Here is an 18025-nt window from a genome sequence, read left to right as displayed (position 1 = left end):
TCTAGGAAGGATACAGGTCATGGCTGAGTTTCCAAAGCCACATTAGCAAATATTAGGTAGTTGGTAGTTATTTGTTGAGTAAATATTGTTAGGTTCCCCTTTAAGGGAAAGGGAGCTAGCCAGAAATTTTCGGTCTTGGTTTATTTCCTTGTATATGTGCCTAAAAAGTATACCCATTCCCATGTGTACTTTGAATTTTTTGTTTGTTTTTTCAAATAAGCAGCTCCAAACCAAAAAAAGCCCATGCATAGCTTCTTAAGGAACAGGACTTGTCAACACTTTCTGGTTCATATTCAAATAGTTTTTATTCCAATCCCGAGTCGTTCCAGTCAACTTGTTGGGAATATGTTCCTTTTCCACTGAATCTGAATCGTAGTTACTTGTATTGCTTTACATTTGCTCGTCCCAGTGTGTGAGGGCCATGGAAACACATTTATGTTAAACATCTGTGTTTTCCTAATTTGTTTTTCCTTGTTTTTGTTAGGTAGTCCTTTTTAGCTTTAGATGGTACTCTTCTGTTTTCATACCAATTTCAAGAAACTCCTAGGGTTTTCAAATTTAGTTTTATGTGAATGCAACTACATTTTCTGGAGAAGGGAATTGATAAGTAGCAGAGGAAGAGAATTGCTATTTTGGGGCATATTTTAACTCCAATAGGTAGGCATTATCGTCCCCATATTGCAGATGAGGAAACTGAGGATCAGAGAGGTTAAGTAGCTTGTCTGGTGTCACTCAGTAAGTGGTTGAGCTAGAATTCAAACCCTGGTTGCCTGATGCCAAAGCCTGTAATTTTATCTGCTACATCAGCTATCAACATAAACCTGACTAATCAAACTTCCAGATAATTTTGTATTTCCAAGTGGATCATCTACTTTGATTTCTGGGTGTTTAGAGTGTATAAAATGGAAGACTATAATTCTTAAGAATTTCTTGTGCTGCTTAAGGATTCAGACCACAGAATTGTAACCATAGAGAATATGGGTTCTTCAGCTAGGTATTCAAATCATATCCCTTGGCTTCTATTGTGAAAGGGAAGATTTACAAAGTAAATTGCTGCATTTTTCCTGAATCCAGGTAGATAATGGGGAAAAATATGTACAGAAACTTGAAGAATCTGCATTCCTTAAAACCAAGCTTCAGAATATTGCAGATAGTCTTTCTGTATGTGGAGGTAATTTATGCCAAATGGCGAGGAACTACCAAGTGCTTAGTGTAAAGAGCTCACTGGAGAGGTTTTTCAAACATCACCAGTTCCTTAGGGTGTCCCCAAATACCAGGACCTATTCAAAGGCCTAGTGCTTTCTTCAGACTGTGGGATATTGATTCTAGGATTTGCTTATCCTGAACAATGTGTAAAATTAAGACTGGATAGGACAAAATATTTGCAGTTCCAATTTTGCATGGAAACCTTTAAATCAGGGTTTGAGAGGAGACCAGTGAGTTGGAAATCTTAATTGCTTTATGTCTTGATGTGCTTAGGTGAAGCCCTCCCTCATTTTTGTTTACAATAACGTTTCACTGTGGAAGATAGAGGCAAAGCTACAAGTGAAAATAGGGTTTGCCATGTATTTTGTACGTTGGTCATTTCAGCCTCATTTGGCTCAGTCATCAAGTTAACCAAATATGAAGAATGCTGTAGATCTATAACTTAGTTTCGTTTTTAGTAAGACTAGACAAGGTGATAAAAATGAGTGTATATGTACACCTTTTTTTTTTCAGCAGGCATTTCTGGAGCAACCTGCCCTTCAACATTGGTGACCACCTTCATTCCATGTTAGCCCCTTATACCCATGGCCACCTTGTTAAGATCTGGAATTGACCACTCTAGAAATCTTGAACTCTCAGGAAATCTCAGTAGATCTGAGTTTATGTTGAAAACTTGTGAACCTCAGCTTTTTCTTCAGGCAGAAATCATACTAAGATTTATACTTTATAGGCTGTGTCCATGGCATCTTATTTAATTCTTATGACAAATCTGTTATCTCATTTATACTTACACATTTTTTTCTTTGGTCAGAACTACTAGAGACTGGGCGCAGTGGCTCACGCCTCTAATCCCAGCGTTTTGGGAGGCTGAGGCAGGTGGTATTTGAAGTCAGGAGTTTGAGACCAGCCTCGCACACATGATGAAACAAAATTACAAAAATTAGCCTGGCATGGTGGTGGGCGCCTGTAATCCCAGCTACTCGGAAGACTGAGGCAGGAGAATTGCTGGAACCCGGGAGGCGGAGGTTGCAGTGAGCTGAGATTGTGTCACTGCCCTCCAGTCTGGGCAACAGAGCGAGACTCAGTCTCCCAAAAAATAAATAAAAATCCCAAAACTGTACTAGAGAAGATTTTACAAGGCATTTTTATCCCCTTTTATTTTCAGAGAAATGAAGGCAAAGCGAAATGAGGATTCATACCACAGAATTGTAAACATATATGGGCTAAACCCATTCTGTGCTATGGAGCTATGCTGGGAGTCTTGTTTTGGGTTTTGTTTTGTTTTGTTTTTTGAGAGTTTTACTCTGTCACTCAGGCTGGAGTTGCAGTGGTGTGATCTTGGCTTACTGCAACCTCTGTCTCCCGGGTTCAAGCGATTCTCCTGCCTCAGCCTCCCGAGTAGCTGGGATTACAGGTGTGCACCACAACACCCAGCTAATTTTTGTATTTTTAGTAGAGACGGGCTTCCATCATGTTAGCCAGGCTGGTCTTCAACTCCCGACCTCAGGTGATCCACCCACCTCGGCCTCCCAAAGTGCTGGGATTATAAGCGTGAGCCACCGTGCCCAGCCAGGCTATGCTGGGTGTCTTTTTGAGGTAATTTTGAAATTTACATCTTTTAGTTCAAAAGTGCTGAGCCACTAGGATCTGTGAATCAAACACAGGGATAATAGAGTTACTACTTTTATTGAGTGCTTGCTTACATTGTACCAGCTGGGATATAAATGTATTATGTATATTTATTCTCATACACTATGAGGTAGATAATATAGCCACCCTCATTTTTACGTGTGAGGAAACTGAAAAGTAATTTGCTTAAGTTCTCACAGCCAGTAAGTAGCAGAGCCTAGATTCAGATACGGATTTGTAATTCTGTTTTTTGTTTTTTTTTTTTGAGATAGAGTCTCGCACTGTTTCCCCAGACTGGAGTGCAATGGCGCGATCTTGGCTCACTGCAACCTCTGCCTCCCAGGTTCAAGTGATTCTCTTGCCTCAGCCTTCTGAGTAGCCGGGATTATAGACGCCCGCCACCATGCCTGGCTAATTTTTTGTATTTTTAGTAGAGACGGGGTTTCACTGTGTTGGCCAGGCTGGTCTCAAACTCCTGACCTCGTGATCCGCCCTCTTCGGCCTCCTTAAGTGGTGGGATTACAGGTGTTAGCCACAGTGCTCGGCCACAGATTTGTAATTCTTAATTCTTATGTAAATGAAGCCCTTACTCTTAAACACTGTGTTGACACCATAGAATGTTATGGGAAAAGAAAAAAAGTCCTGGCTTCTTAGCTCAGGAAGCGAACTTCAGTTCTTTCAGGCGTGTCCTTTGTACTGAGGCTCCAAAAGAGTGAGATGACCTTGACAGGGTCACTTGGCTATGCAAGGGCAGAGCCAAATCTTGCCCAGATCACTGGATTTCCAGATAGGTGCCCATTCCACTGGATAGCATTGCCTCTCCTGTGGACGCATTGACTTGATGGCAGAGATGACTTTAAGTGACAGGTTTACTTCATTCACGGGAATGAGAATGGCAGAGGACATTACTAGGGTCACAAATGACCTTCTTAAGGTCAATCCTGGCCTCAGGCATACAACCAGGAAGAATATTCCTTTGCCAGTAAGTTGTTCTTTTCCATTCTGTTTCTTGTTCTCAGAGGAAACTGATTGTGAGTTATCTGATGTCTTACAGTCTTTCTTTTCATTTTGTTTATTCAGTTTTTCATGCATGCACTGTCACAGTTTAGGAAGGCTACAAGGTCATTTTAGTGTTTTCCTGCAGAGACTCAAAGCACTCAATATAATGTACGTGGATTAATTGCAGGAGGAAATGGATTTTTAAAACTTTGGCCAAAAAGTGCCTATGGGAGGGGACAGTATTAGTTGCTGATTGGAGTCAGACCAAGGGAAGAGTTCTGTCTCTGCAGTGCGTTTACCCTGTGTGCTGGAGCAGGTTCTTAACTTGTTTCTTCCTCTGTAAAATAACGACAATAATACCTACCTGTAGGGTAATTATGAGAAATGAATATAATAGCGTGTGGTAGATGCCTATCACTTAGTGGACCTTAATAAGTGGGAGAACACATTTTCATTTTGGAACAGCATGAAATCTGTCCTTTCAGCCAGTTACAGCTTCCTTGATGAGGAGGGGTGAGGCCTTTTGTAATTGTCTGCTCTATAATATACAGTAAGATTTCCAAATGGGAGAGCAACCACTTGACATAAAGGAAGTAACCTAATTTAGTTGTGCTGTTGTGGTTTAGGAGCTGATTTTCAGTGGACCAGTGTGAGGTCAGTCTTACTTTTGAATGCACAAAGTAGTAGGATCATTTGTTTCAGGGAAAGATTGTTTCCTGATCTCTTTTGTTCATCCCCAAGTGTTGAGTGGTAATGATTGCGATGCGATGAAAACTTCTTCATATTTGACAAATAGCAATGATGATTAAATTCGGAACAACTGGTGTTTTCATTCTGACCAGAAGGAGAGATTTGCATTATAGTCATTTAAAATTTTTCTAACTGTACAAATTATCAGTTGAAGTAGGACCGTTGGTTTGGTTTGTGTGATTTGTAGTCACTTGAGTAACGTTTTCTTTGAAGTAAGCAGTTAGACAGTATTGTGGAATGGTTCAGGAAAAATCTCTCTGCCTGCAGAAAATTTTGCTAGGTTGCAGGAATTGTTGCACCCTTCCCACACTTCTCCATGTGTTAGCAGTGATGTACCTGATAGCAGTGAGACAGCACCTATACTCATTTTCAGTATTGGAGTTGTATTTTCCATTTTGTTATTTTCAGATCTCCAGATAGATTACTTCTACATCCAGTACTTCGTGAGAGCTTTCTATTGTATAAACTTGTAGTTTAGAGAGTGGAACTAGAGTCTAATCTTTGCATTTGAATGTTTCCAGTAGAATATGTTTAAAATAAAGGTTGAAATATCCATGTCTGGTCAGGCACGGTGGCTCACGCCTGTAATCCCAGCACTTTGGGAGGACGAGGCTGGCAGATCACCTGAAATCAAGAGTTTGTGACCAGCCTGGCCAATATGGTGAAACTCCGTTTCTACTAAAAATACAAAAATTAGCCAGGCATGGTGGCGGGCACCTGTAGTCCCAGCCACTCAGGAGGCTGAGGCAGGAGAATCGCTTGAACCCAGAGGCGGAGGCTGCAGTGAGCTGAGATCATGCCCCTGCACTCCAGCCTGGGTGACAGAACGGGATTCCCTCTTTGAAAAAAAAAAAAATTCATGTTCAAGGTACTATATATAAGGTGTCCTATTTAAATGAATGCCATTCATTCATTTATTTATTTGCTGGAGTCTTGCTCTGTCGCCCAGGCTGGAGTGCAGTGACATGACCTCGGCTCACTGCAACCTCTGCCTTTTGGGTTCAGACGATTCTCCTGCCTCAGCCTCCTGAGTAGCTTGGGACTACAGGTGCGTGCCACCACACCTGGCTAATTTTTGTATATTTTGTAGAGACAGGGTCTCATCTTGTTGGCCAGGCTGGTCACGAACTCCTGACCTCAGGTGATCTGCCTGCCCTCAGCCTCCACTGCGCCCAGCCTGAATACCCTTCATTTAAAGCCAGTAGTATATCCTTTGCCTCCCGGGTTCAAGTGTTAAAGTCAATTGTATATTCTTCATAAGATTCAATAATTGTCCTATTCTTAAATACATTCATGAGTATGAACCATAAACAGTGATCTTGAGCAGTGTTTCAAAGTGTTTTAATAAGAGGAATGAGATGGGCCGGGCGCCGTGGCTCACACCTGTAATCCCAGCACTTTGGGAGGCCGAGGCGAGCAGATCATGAGGTCAGGAGTTTAAGACCAGCCTGGCCAACATGGTGAAATCCCATCTCTACTAAAGATACAAAAAATTAGCTGGGCGTGGTGGTGGGCCTCTGTAACCCCAGCTACTCGGGAGGCTGAGGCAGGAGAATCGCTTGAATCCGGGAGGCAGAGGTTGCAGTGAGCCGAGATCGCGCCTCTATTGCACTCCAGCCTTGACGACAGGTCGAGACTGTCTCCAAAAAAAAAAAAACAAAACAAAACAAAAAAAGGAATGAGATGACTCATAGGAAATGATGTTAGAGTATAGAATATTTTGTATCATGTCATTGGCTTAAATCTGAAGTACTGAAGGTTTTCACAATCCCAAATTACTGTTACCCTTGGCCTCCAGAGCTGTAAACTGTCCAGTAATCTCTATGAAGTTGAGATTCTTTGCCCAGTGTTAAGAAGATATATCCCTTTGACACTGGCATGATCTGTTCATTTTAAAAGAGAAGAGAGAAGGGGCTAATAAAGTACACATTATCTGCACAGTTGACATCCTTGTCATTTTAAACTGTTTTAAAAATTATTACTGTACCCTGAAAGTAAGTAGCATAGAATTTGCTCATTATGAAATGACAAAGTTGGGGCCTTTTAAGAAGCCAAGAATGCTTGGTTGGCAATCACTTAGGAGGCAAAGGATTGCTATTTATGGTGGTATTTAATGTCATTTTCAGTAGTACTAAGTTAGAAAGGAAAACGCCATAATGTGTGTAAAACTCTAACCATTTTGGAAGGTTGTCAGAATACAGTTGCCTATAGTCTTTTCACTCCACTAAAATTTGTAAGTTGGTTTAGAGTAGCATTTCCCAAGCTCTTCCACTGAACATTAGTTCTGTGTAGTGCTAATCAGTGTCCTTTGGGGATAAAAAGAGGATCCTTGACAAAAAATGGCCAAAGTGAAATGCCTTTCTTTACTGCAGAATTATTATTCAGAGCCTTGGTGCTTATTTGCCTATGACCCTTCAAGAGGGAAGATACATTATGCAGTGTTACTCAGACTTACTTGGTCATGGATCGCTGTTTGTGAGAACACCTAATAAACGTTTCATGCTATGACTGGTGTGTAGGGGAGCCCAGTTGAGCAGTTCTGGTGTAGTCTATGAATAAAAAAATGAATCATTTTGTATAAGATAGCTTGGTAATCGTGGGAAAGGACTTTTCTGAGAACAAGATACATCTTCAAGGTAATGTAGACTCTTAAGGATGAATGTGATTTCAAAGGTCATCTAATCCAGTGCCCAATAACAATAACAATAGTAGCAGGTACCATTTTTTGAGTACATGCTTTTTATCAAGCACAGTGTTGTTATTCTACATGCCTTATTAACCACTGGGTCTTAGTGATTTTTGAATCTTCTTTATTTTTTATTTTACTTTAATTTTTTTGAGACGGGGTCTCACTTTCTTGCCCACGCTGGAGTGAGGTGGTGTGATCATAGCTCAATGCAACCTCAAACTTCTGGGTTCAAGTAATCCTCCTGCCTCAGCTTCCTGAGTAGCTGGGACTACAGGGATGTAGTACCATGCCTGCCCAGCTAATTTTTTTATTGTTAGTAGTGAGGAGGTCTTGCTATGTTGTCCAGGCTAGTCCCAAATTCTTCAGTTCAAGTGATCCTCCCACCTTGGCCTCCCAGAGTGTTGGGATTACAGGTGTAAGCTACCGTGCCTGGCTTATTTTTTATTTTTTGAGATGGAGTCTCACTCTATGAGGTTCAAGGCTGGTCTTGAACTCAAAAAAATTTGTTTTATTTTTTAATTTTTAATAAACTAATAAATGGACCTTAAGGAGATGACAAATTCTGAATTATTTGCTTTGTTGTCCAGGCTGGTCTTGAACTCAGTGTCTTCACTACTGCATCCAGTCACCAGATAACTTTAGCATCCTGTTTTCCACGTTAGTGGTCTAGAGTGCTGCCATCCTCCCACTGTGTCCCCTTCTCCAGCTTATTCTCCACACTGTACCCAATGGTAAGGAACTAAACAGTCTTAAACATGGGGCTGGGAAAATCAGAATTACACTTTAAACGTGGGACTGATTGTGCCAGTCCAATGTTTAAGACGCATTAGTTCCTTATCATTGTCCTTAGAATAAAGTTTTAGTATATTAGCTTTGTCCAACCCTGTATACCTTTCTTTTTTTTGAGAGAGAGTCTCGCCCTGTCACCCAGGCTGGAGTGCATTGGTGCAATCTTGGCTCACTGCAACCTCTGCCTCCTGGGTACAAGGGATTCTCCTGCCTCCAAGGGATTCTCCTGCCTCAGCCTCCTGAGTAGCTGGGATTACAGGTGCCTGCCACCATGCCTGGCTAATTTTTGTATTTTAGTAGAGATGGGTTTTCACCACGTTGGCCAGGCTGGTCGCAAACTCCTGACTTCAGTTGGCCTCCCAAAGTGCTGGGATTAAAGGCATGAGCCACTGCGCCCGGCCTACCTTTCTAACTCTACTTCTAGCTTCTTGCTTCTGGGCTGCTGCTATACCAAACAGGAATGTAATACTTTCTGTCAGCTTCAGGCCTTTGCACATGCAGTTCACTTTGTCTATCTTGGTTTTTATTCTTAGGATTTTAATTCTCCTAAGAAGCTTTCTCTGACCAGCCTAAAACTTACGTAAGCCCTGGGTTAGGTGCTATGCTTATGTCCTCCCATAGCATTTTGCATTTGCATGTATTGTAACTCTTAATGTACAGCATCATGATTGCCTATTTTAACTTTCCTGTTTGTTACAGTAGACTTTAATCTCTTTAAGGACAGGAACTGTGTCTTGTTTAGAATCCCCAGAGCTTATTTAGTACAATGGCTATGCTTATAATTTAAGTATTTATTGAACAAATGAAATTTTCCTAAGCCCTAAAACCTTGCAAGATGTTTTAGTGCAGGAAACTGGCCTCGGTGGAGTTGAATAACTAGCACGAGGTCACTCACCTAAAAAGTGGTGAGGAGGGATTAAAATCTAAATCTGTTTAGCTGTAAAGATTGGGCTTTTTTTCCTGCTGCTGCACATGACTGCTCTCTCTCATGTTGCCTTTACACATCCCTGTCAAGTGTTCAAACAGCCCGTGCCTAACAACCCCATCCATAGCTTCTGAGGAAAGTTGTGTCATCTTTGGACAGCTCTGAGAGCTGAAGCGAGTCTTTGCAGAATAATTTCCCATCTATTGGTCTTAATTTATGCTTTGGAGAATATAACTTATTTTTAAAAAACAAATAATTCAGAATTTGTCATCTCCTTAAGGTCCATTTATTAGTTTATTTCATTCCTTCATTCACTGATAACCATTTACTGAGCACCAGTGCAATGTTCCTTTATTCTAATGACGTGGTCATTGCTCAGAATGTTTCTGGGCCTTTTTTGGGGATTATCTTCAGAACTTTTTTTTTTTTTTTTTTTTTCCCCGAGAGGGAGTCTCTCTTTGTCACCCAGGCTGGAGTGCAGTGGCGTGATCTCGGCTCACTGTAACCTCCACCTACCAGGTTTAAGCGATTCTCCTGCCTCAGCCTCCCGAGTAGCTGGGACTACAGGTGTGTGCCACCAAATCCAGCTAATTTTTTGTATTTTTAGTAGTGGTGGGGTTTCACCATGTTAGCCAGGATGATCTGGATCCCCTGACCTCGTGATCTGCCTGCCTCGGCCTCCCAAAGTGCTGGGATTACAGGTGTGAACCACCGCACCCGGCCTGTCTTCAGAACTTCTATCAGATTATTTTGAAGATGTGTGAACATATTTTTGTTTGTTTGTTAAACCTTGAAGGTGGATTGGATTTGAGAAATAGCTACTAGTTGTTCAAGACCAAGTTGGGTGAGAGATAATGGGTCAGAAATTATAATCTGGCAGTCCTCAATTTTCTTCGATTTGCTTATAATGTTTTTTGAGATGGAGTCTCACTCTGTTGCCCAGGCCGGAGTGCAGTGGCATGATCTCGGCTCACTGCCATCCTCTGCCTCCCAGGTTCAAGCGATTCTGCTGCCCCAGCCTCCTGAGTAGCTGGGATTACAGGCATGCACCAGCACGCCCAGCTACTTTTTGTATTTTTAGTGGAGACAGGGTTTCCCCATGTTGGCCAGGCTGGTCTTGAACTCCTGACCTCAGGTGATCCACCCACCTCGGCCTCCCAAAGTGTTGGGATTACAGGCATGAGCCACCACGCCTGGCCTATGTTTTGTTTTTTTTAAAACTTGAACCGAAACTTAAAATAGAAAGATTTGACATTAAAACAGTCTGTCTTTTACTTCTTAAAGAATCTGGGCTGGGTGCAGTGGCTCACACATACAATCCCAGCATTTTGGGAGGTTGAGGTGGGAGGATCACTTGAGCCCAGGAGTTTGAAACCAGCCTGGGCAATATGGGGAGACCCTGTCTCTACAAAAAAAAATTAAAAATTAGCTGGGTGTGGTAGCGCACGCCTGTGCTCCTAGTTATTCAGAAGGCTGAGGCAGGAGGATCACTTGAGCCCAGGAGGTCAAGGCTGCAGTGAGCTGTGATCATGCCACTGTACTCCAGCCTGGGCAATTAGCCCTAAAAAAAAAAAAAAAAAAGAATATGAAGCTCTTATTGCAGTTAACCACATTTCCTACATGGCCCTCTTCAGTTGGAGCTGTGTAGTGGTCACTCCTTTAGATGAGACACAAACTTGCCAGTTTTCCTCAATCCCTGCTACTCCATTATTTCACTGACACTGTGGCTAAAATCGGATTTGATTTATATCTTTATGCTTTGGGGATATATGTAGATAAAAATAAAGACACTTGCTGCCTTCAAGAAGCCCTTCTTTGGTAATAGAGGCATGTTAAAAAATAGTTATGTGTACCTGCTGTATAATCAAGTGTATATTTAGATATTAATTGGGCACCTACCACATTCCAGATAATATGTTGAGTGCTTTCACTTATTTAAGCCTCAACACTCCTGTTAGTTGGTGTTATTGCCTCCATTTTACACAGGAGGAAGTGAGCTCAGAAATCGTTAAGTATCTTGGCCAATATGCAGCTAGTAAGCAGGTAGCTATGATTCAGAAATCATTCTCCCAACCAAGAGCATAAATTCTCACTTTACCTTCTTTGAGAGTATTAAAGCTTCAACCATGTAACCAGAGTTACTGGTTTTGTCTCATAGTGATTTAAGTGTTTTTTTTTTTTTTTGGAGACAGCTCTGTCGCCCAGGCTGGAGTGCAGTGGTGCGATCTCTGCTCACTGCAACCTCCACCTCCCAGGTTCAAGCAGTTCCCCTGCTGCAGCCTCTTGGGTAGCTGGGACTACAGGCGCCCGCCACCACGCCCGGCTAATTTTTTGTATTGTTAGTAGAGACGGGGTTTCACCGTGTTAGCCAGGATGGTCTCGATCTCCTAAATTCGTGATCTGCCCCCCTCAGCCTCCCAAAGTGCTGGTATTACAGGCGTGAGCCACAGCGCCCAGCCTGATTTGAGTGTTATTTAGGGTAAGAAGATGCAGTTGTCTGGTGTAGAGGGCTGCTGAGATCCAGGACCAGGGAAGAATGTTAGCTGAAATCCTAGAGATTCTGTTAGGTTCTCAGTCCACAGTAATGACAGGTAGAAGAGAAAGCTATAGTAAGTGAATGGATTCAGCTGCCAAATGGAAATTCAAGAATAATTTGGGTTCTCTTCCCACTGTGGCTTGAATTCTAAGGTAAGTGTTGATGAGAAGTAGGACTTGAAGGTCTTTTCCTTGCAGACTGCCAAGAAGTAATAAAAACTACGCTGAAGACCTTCATAGAGTGTTAAAGGTCATGATTGGTTTAATCTGGTACATCCGAAGCAGAGTCGGAGGGCCAGCTTTTGGAACAGTGATCAGACATTTGGTGGGATTAGTGGTGAAAAACCTGGGTTTCCAGCATAAAAAGTGGAGAATTTTATGGCTCCTGGTAGTCTTCCCATACTGTCCTTTATGGCTAAGGAGTTGCTTTCTGCAGGCCTGCAGAATATGCTAGAGATAGAAGAGAGGTGTTTCTTCAAAGTGGCTTCAGGGCCTTAAGCAGGTCTTCTCCCTTTCTGAACCTTAACCGTCTATAAATCAAGGAAGTTGAATTGGATGACATTTAATACTTTCCATTTTTTCAGTGCTTATTCAGGCATAGTACAATATGCTTTACATATATTACCTTGTTTAATCCTTAAAGTGGCTCTCTGGTATACATGGTGATATCTATACATTACAGATAAGAAAACTGAGGCTCAGGGTTAGTTCAGTGTCATATAATTAATAAGTAGAGTCAGAACTTGAAACTAACACTGCCTTCCAAGTGCTTAGTTGTTTTGCCATACTGGCACTAATTAGTAATCAGTGAGGTTGTGAACATGTTCTCCCTATTCTTCTGCTCCCCACCCCCACCCTTCACATGAGCTTCTTTTCCTTGTCAGTTGACTGGCCCTCAGGTGTTCTGGGGCTAAGAGAAGCTCCAGTACAGATAAGGCCTGTTGGCCTTCTGCCTTCTCTTCCCAGAATGGGAGTAGCTATTCAGAATCTGTAATCTAAACTTTTGAGAAAAGAATTACAGTACCTATAACACATCATTTTAACATCACCAAACTCTTTATTTGGATGCCATTGTGAAATTGTCTCGCAACCCCTTCAAATTTTAACAGTGTACTCTTGTTAATGATTTACCTAGTTGTTTCATGCCCTTATAAATGTGGTTTGTTACTGGTTAAATGGTCCTAATAATTTAGTAGTAAAATTTGTAACAATTTATAGGGTGCTATTTGGTCATACCATTGGCTAGGTCTCTAACTGGCATATCAAATTTAACATTAGTCAGATTTTTAAATTTTAATATTTATTTATTTATTTACTTGAGGTAGAGTCTCACTCTGTCGCCCAGGCTGGAGGGTAGTGGGATGATCACGGCTCATTGCAGCCTTGACCTCCTGGGTCAAGTGATCCTCTGGTCTCAGCTTCCAAAGTAAGTGGGACCACAGGCGTGTGCCACCACACCTAGCTAATTTTTGTATTTTTTATAGAGATGGGGTCTCACTGTGTTACCCAGGCTGGTCTCAAATGCCTGAGCTCAAGTGATCCTCCTTCCTTGGCCTCCCAAAATGCTGGGATTACAGGTGTGAGCCAACACGCCTGGCCCAGATTTTTAATTTTTAAATTTGTTGAAGTTGGATAATGGTTTATGCTATCTACACATATATATGGCACCTAAGAATTTCCGTGGATGTGCCCTGAGGTGCTCCATGTCTTGGTAAGCAGTGTGGTGCAGTGGAAAGAGTACCACTCTCGGTGGGACCCAAGTTTGAATCCAGATGTATGGCTAGGGACCAGTTTTTGTAACTTCTTTGAACCTCACTCTTTCTCACTGGTAGAAGGGTATTGTAGTGAGAATTAGAGGGGTAAAGTCTGTAATATACCTAGCACAGAACCTGGCACTAGTAGGTGTTCAGAAATCATTTCATTTCATCATGGGAAATGAGTGGAATGTAGAGAAGTTAATACGGCAGAGTGATAGGGCAGACCACCTTGCTCCTATTTCGGGTCCCTGCTGAATCTCTGCACATGTCAAGGATGAGTTCTCATGTATGGTCAAATGAGGAGTTTCTAGAAAAGAGCTCATCTACCTAGCAAAACAATTGTATTTTTCAGTCCTAGGATATTTAGCTTTGGTGGGAGGAAGCAGATCTAAGGAGATTGTTAAAGGCCTCAGGTAATGAATGGTGAGATGCTTGTATTTGAATGTGTTGCTAAAAAAAATAATAAAAAGAAAAGAAAAACATGCTAATTGATTTTCACCACATTAGGAGCTGCCTCTTAAAAAACCTAAGCAGTTGGTCCAAAATCCATAAGAAAATCTTTGACTACCACTGGTAGACTTCAGCACCTTGGAATGTTTTCAATAACCACAGTGAGACTAGTAAGAATACTTATAATATCTCTTCTGAGATCAGCTCTGCTGTGCTTATTCTTAAAAATATGGGGCCGGGCGTGGTGGCTCATGCCTGTAATCCCAGCACTTTGGGAGACCGAGGTGGGTAGATTTTCTGAGGTCAGGAGTTTGAAACCACCCTGGCCCACATGGTGAAACCCTGTCTCTACTAAAACTACAAAAATTAGTCGGGTGTGGTGGTGGGCACCTGTAATCCTAGCTACTCGGGAGGCCGAGGCATGAGAATCGCTTGAACCCAGGAGGCAGAGGTTGCTGCGAGCTGAGATCGCACCATTGTACTCTAGCCTAGGTGACAGAGGGAGACTCTGCCTCAAAAAAAAAAAGAAAAATTTTTTATATATATATGGTAGAAGGCTGGGGTGCAGTGGCTCACTCCTGTAATCCCAGCACTTCAGGAGGCCGAGGTAGGTGGATCACTTGAGGTCAGGAGTTCAAGACCAGCCTGGCCAACATAGTCAAACCCTATCTCTACTAAAAATACAAAAATTAGCTGGGCATGGTGGTGGGTGCCTGTAGTCCCAGCTACTAAGTAGATCACTTGAACCCAGGAGGTGGAGGTTGCAGTGAGTCAAGATCACGCCGCTGCACTCCAGCCTAGGCAACAGAGTGAGACTCCATCTCCAAAAAAAAAAAAGAGAGAGAGAAAAAAATTTATCCTCGTCCAGGCACAGTGGCTCACGCCTGTAATCCCAGCACTTCGGGAGGCAGGGGCAGGAGAATCCCTTCAGCCCAGAAGTTCGAGACCAGCCTGGGCAACATGGTGAGACCCCATCTCTACCAATTTAAAAAAAGAAAAAAAAAAAACAAGAAAAGAAAGAAATAGAAAAATTAGCTGGGGGTGGTAGCACACACCTGTAGTCCTAGCTACTCAGGAGGCTAAGGTGGGAAGATCGCTTGAGCCCAGGAGGCGGAGGCTGCAGTAAGCCAAGATCGTGCCTCTACACCCCAGCAACACCCCAGCTTCGGTGACAGAGCCAGACCCTATCTCAAAAAAAAAAAAAAAAAGAAGAATGAAAGAAATAAGGAATTTATCCTCTGGAATGTCAAACTCTTTGCCCTAAATAAATTAGTTAGTCCATCAAATTATAATGTGCTTTTAATAATACATCGTCAGCCCTCTGCATCTAAGGATTTAACCAACCATGGGTCAAAAATATTTTTAAAAATTGTGTCTGTACAGAACATATGCAGACTTTTTTCCTTGTCATTATTCCCTAAACAATACAGTATAACAACTACATATATAGCATTTACATTTTATTAGGTATTATACATAACCTAGCGATTATTTAAAGTATGGAGGAAGCTGGGCAAAGTGACATGCACCTGTAGTTTCACCCACTTTGGAAGCTGCAGTGGGAAGATTGCTTGAGCCCAGGAGTTTGAGGCTGTTGTGCCCTGATTGTGCCTGCATAGCTACTGCATTGCAGCCTAGCAACATAGTGAGACACCATCTCTTAAAAAAAAGTATACATGGGAATGTGCAAGTGTTTTATGCAAATACTATACCGTTTTATATTAGGGACATGAGCACCCAAGGATTTTGGTATCCATGAGAGGGTTGGCTGGGGAGTATCCTGGAACCAGTCTCCCATGGATACCAGGGGATGATTGTATTCACTAATGTTCTAGCTTTTTTGTCATTCCCCCCAACCCCTTATCATTATATTTCCTTCTTAGGTTCCTGGTTGACTTTCTAGAAATGCCACTTCCATTGTCCCTGCCGCTAACTTCATACATTACCTTAAAATTTTCCTATTTAAATTAGTTTGTGTTTTAAAATAAAGTGCTTTGCCTTGATACCAATCTGTGCCTTTAAAATGCCACTAACATAATGACAGATGCCTTTTAGAAATCCTGCAAACTATTGTATGGCCATTGGCATCACTCTGTTAGTGTTAAAGAAGCTGTATTTTCTTTGGATTAGCCCTACCCAGTTTTGTTTTTCTTCTGTTAATGCTCAACAGAAAACTGAAGATGGTCACAACTTTCCGACCTTGTGCACATTGCTTCTCTGGTCTATTGCCATAGGATACCGTAGCAGTATCTTACAGACATCTTTGATGGCCAATCAGAAGCAGTTAAATTACCTTAAATTTTTTAAATGGAACTCTGACAGCCAATAAGAAATCCCGTGGGTGGGAACACTAACAACCCTTTGGCTTGTTTTTAAGAACAATTCTAAATTTTCAATATTCTGTTTTAGAAGCACATGATGCCCTAGTGCAGCTGCTATGTGCATTTGCCAGACATTTCCACGCCTTAGAGTTCCCCATAGTTTGAAGTCTGAATCTGACCCCTGTTCTGCTTCTCAAGGTAACTTTAAAACAGGAAGTGTACAAAAGAGGTAACTGATGACGTGAACAGCCAATCATGGCTTTGTGTTCTTAGCCGATAAAGCAGTTCAGCCAATGGGACCACTGTGGAGGCAAGGTTTGGTGTCAAATAGCATGCTAGATTGAATGCCTTTGACTGTTAAAGTGGAAGGAGGCTGCAGGGCTTCATTGGAGCCTCGGAGTTTTTCACTGAGGCAGGGGTCAGCTGAAAGACAAAGAAAAATGGCGAATAGTTTGTTGGGGGGTGGGAGGACAGCTGTTCGGGTTTTCAGTGGAGTGGACATTCCAGACTCATGTTTCTGCATCTCCTGCTGCCTTTTGTTTCCTCCGTCCTTTGGGGGGGAGGGATAGGAGTGACTTAAATTCTCCCAGTCGGAGGAGGTATAAATAACTACATGTAAAATTAATGCAGTTCCCGGTAAGTTTAATTCTTTGTTTTGTGTTGAAATGATAGAAACTGTTTAGCTTCAGAGAGTGTAGACAAGTTGCACTGTTCAGAAAATGGCCACTTTACATTCCATGCATACCTTTTGGTGCACCTAGAATACCTTGCTGTGTTTAGATTTTGCATGTCCTTCAACTAGGATTTCTTTCCTAGTTGGGTATCGACAAGATCAGGTACATGGAGAAAGGCTAATCATTTTTCAGGGGCACACAGAAGCAAAACACTTTTCTCTTTGCATTGGGTAAACTTAACTGTTTTCCAAATAATTTTCCTTTGTTCAAGTGCACTGAAGCTTTCCTACAGAATAAGCTGAGTTGTTGTGAGAGTTTTTCTATTTCCACGCACTTTGTTGACATCTGTGTTTTCAGATATGGAAGCAACACTGTTGCTGTTAGAAATTTGTGTGAAAATACGATTTGCACTGCTGCAGGTTCTAATGGTGAAGGCCCACATGCCAGTGTGAAATTTTCCCATAACTTTCTTGATTTACCAGTCTACCTCTAGATTCTAATAAGTAGTAGTTAATGTAGTAACAATCTTTGTTTTTAATGCACATTTTAGCTTAGAATGCTGGTTAGAAATATCTTCACTTATATTGACAGTGACGAGCAAATCTTTTTCCACAGATTTCACACATTTTGTCAGGTGTTGATTTAGTTCTTTAAAATGATGTGAGCAAAGTGCTTTTCATTTTTCCGTATTAAATATTTAAAATCCTGCAGTTTGTGAATAGGAAAGTTAAGAGTATAGGCACCCTATCTTTTGCCCTTGATATATATATATTTTTCTCTTTATGGATATAAAGCTAATGTAGGTTGCTAATCAGTAACCAGCCAGTTCTCATGAACAGTGAAATCTTCAATCCCACGTACTAAGATCTATAATACACCTGATTTTAAAATGCAATTCTTTGTTTTCTTTTTATTTGCAAATACGGAATGAAGGTCATTGGAACATTTCTGCAGCAGACTCAGTGTGGAGCCATCAGCCAGCAGCACTTAGTCTCTGGGTACGGAAAAGGAGCAGGCCCTATTAGAGGAGAAGTTTCGAGGGTGTCGATTTGCCTTCCCTAGCTTCCCCTCTAATAAAGGATTTACCTTAGAGGACTGATAGGATTTAGATTTGGGGCTCTTGGAGTTGTAATGATATAGCAAGTCAAAGTTCCTGGATGCAGGCCTCTGTCGTTGCTTGCAAAAGTGACCTTGAAAAACTGCTGGGGAGTTGAAAGATTGAAGGACAAAGTTTGTTTATACAGATTGGGACTGAAAAGCTCTATTTAAGATGAAAAGAGACTGTACTTCTGATATTCAAG

At 41.7% G+C, this 18025-nt stretch overlaps 1 protein-coding gene across 11 annotated transcripts in view; it reads left to right on the top strand.

Moving 5' to 3' along the window:
• NFYC (nuclear transcription factor Y subunit gamma) overlaps positions 1-18025 on the top strand; it is a 79790-nt gene that overhangs the window by 1326 nt on the left and 60439 nt on the right. For 3 of the 11 annotated variants that reach the window (XM_063608388.1, XM_055094748.2, XM_055094725.2), the window contains exon 1: positions 8337-16686. The exons of 7 other annotated variants lie outside the window; for them this stretch is intronic. In XM_063608388.1, the coding sequence (XP_063464458.1) occupies positions 16675-16686 (12 nt within the window). In that variant the 5' untranslated portion in view covers positions 8337-16674. Of the gene's footprint in view, positions 1-8336; positions 16687-18025 lie in introns of those variants that run through there. One more of the 11 variants, XM_003815434.5, reaches the window with a different exon arrangement.

This window comes from Pan paniscus, chromosome 1 (genome assembly GCF_029289425.2).
Source record: "Pan paniscus chromosome 1, NHGRI_mPanPan1-v2.0_pri, whole genome shotgun sequence".
NCBI classification, from domain to species: domain Eukaryota; kingdom Metazoa; phylum Chordata; class Mammalia; order Primates; family Hominidae; genus Pan; species Pan paniscus.
This window is presented reverse-complemented; position numbering and strand designations above follow the sequence as displayed.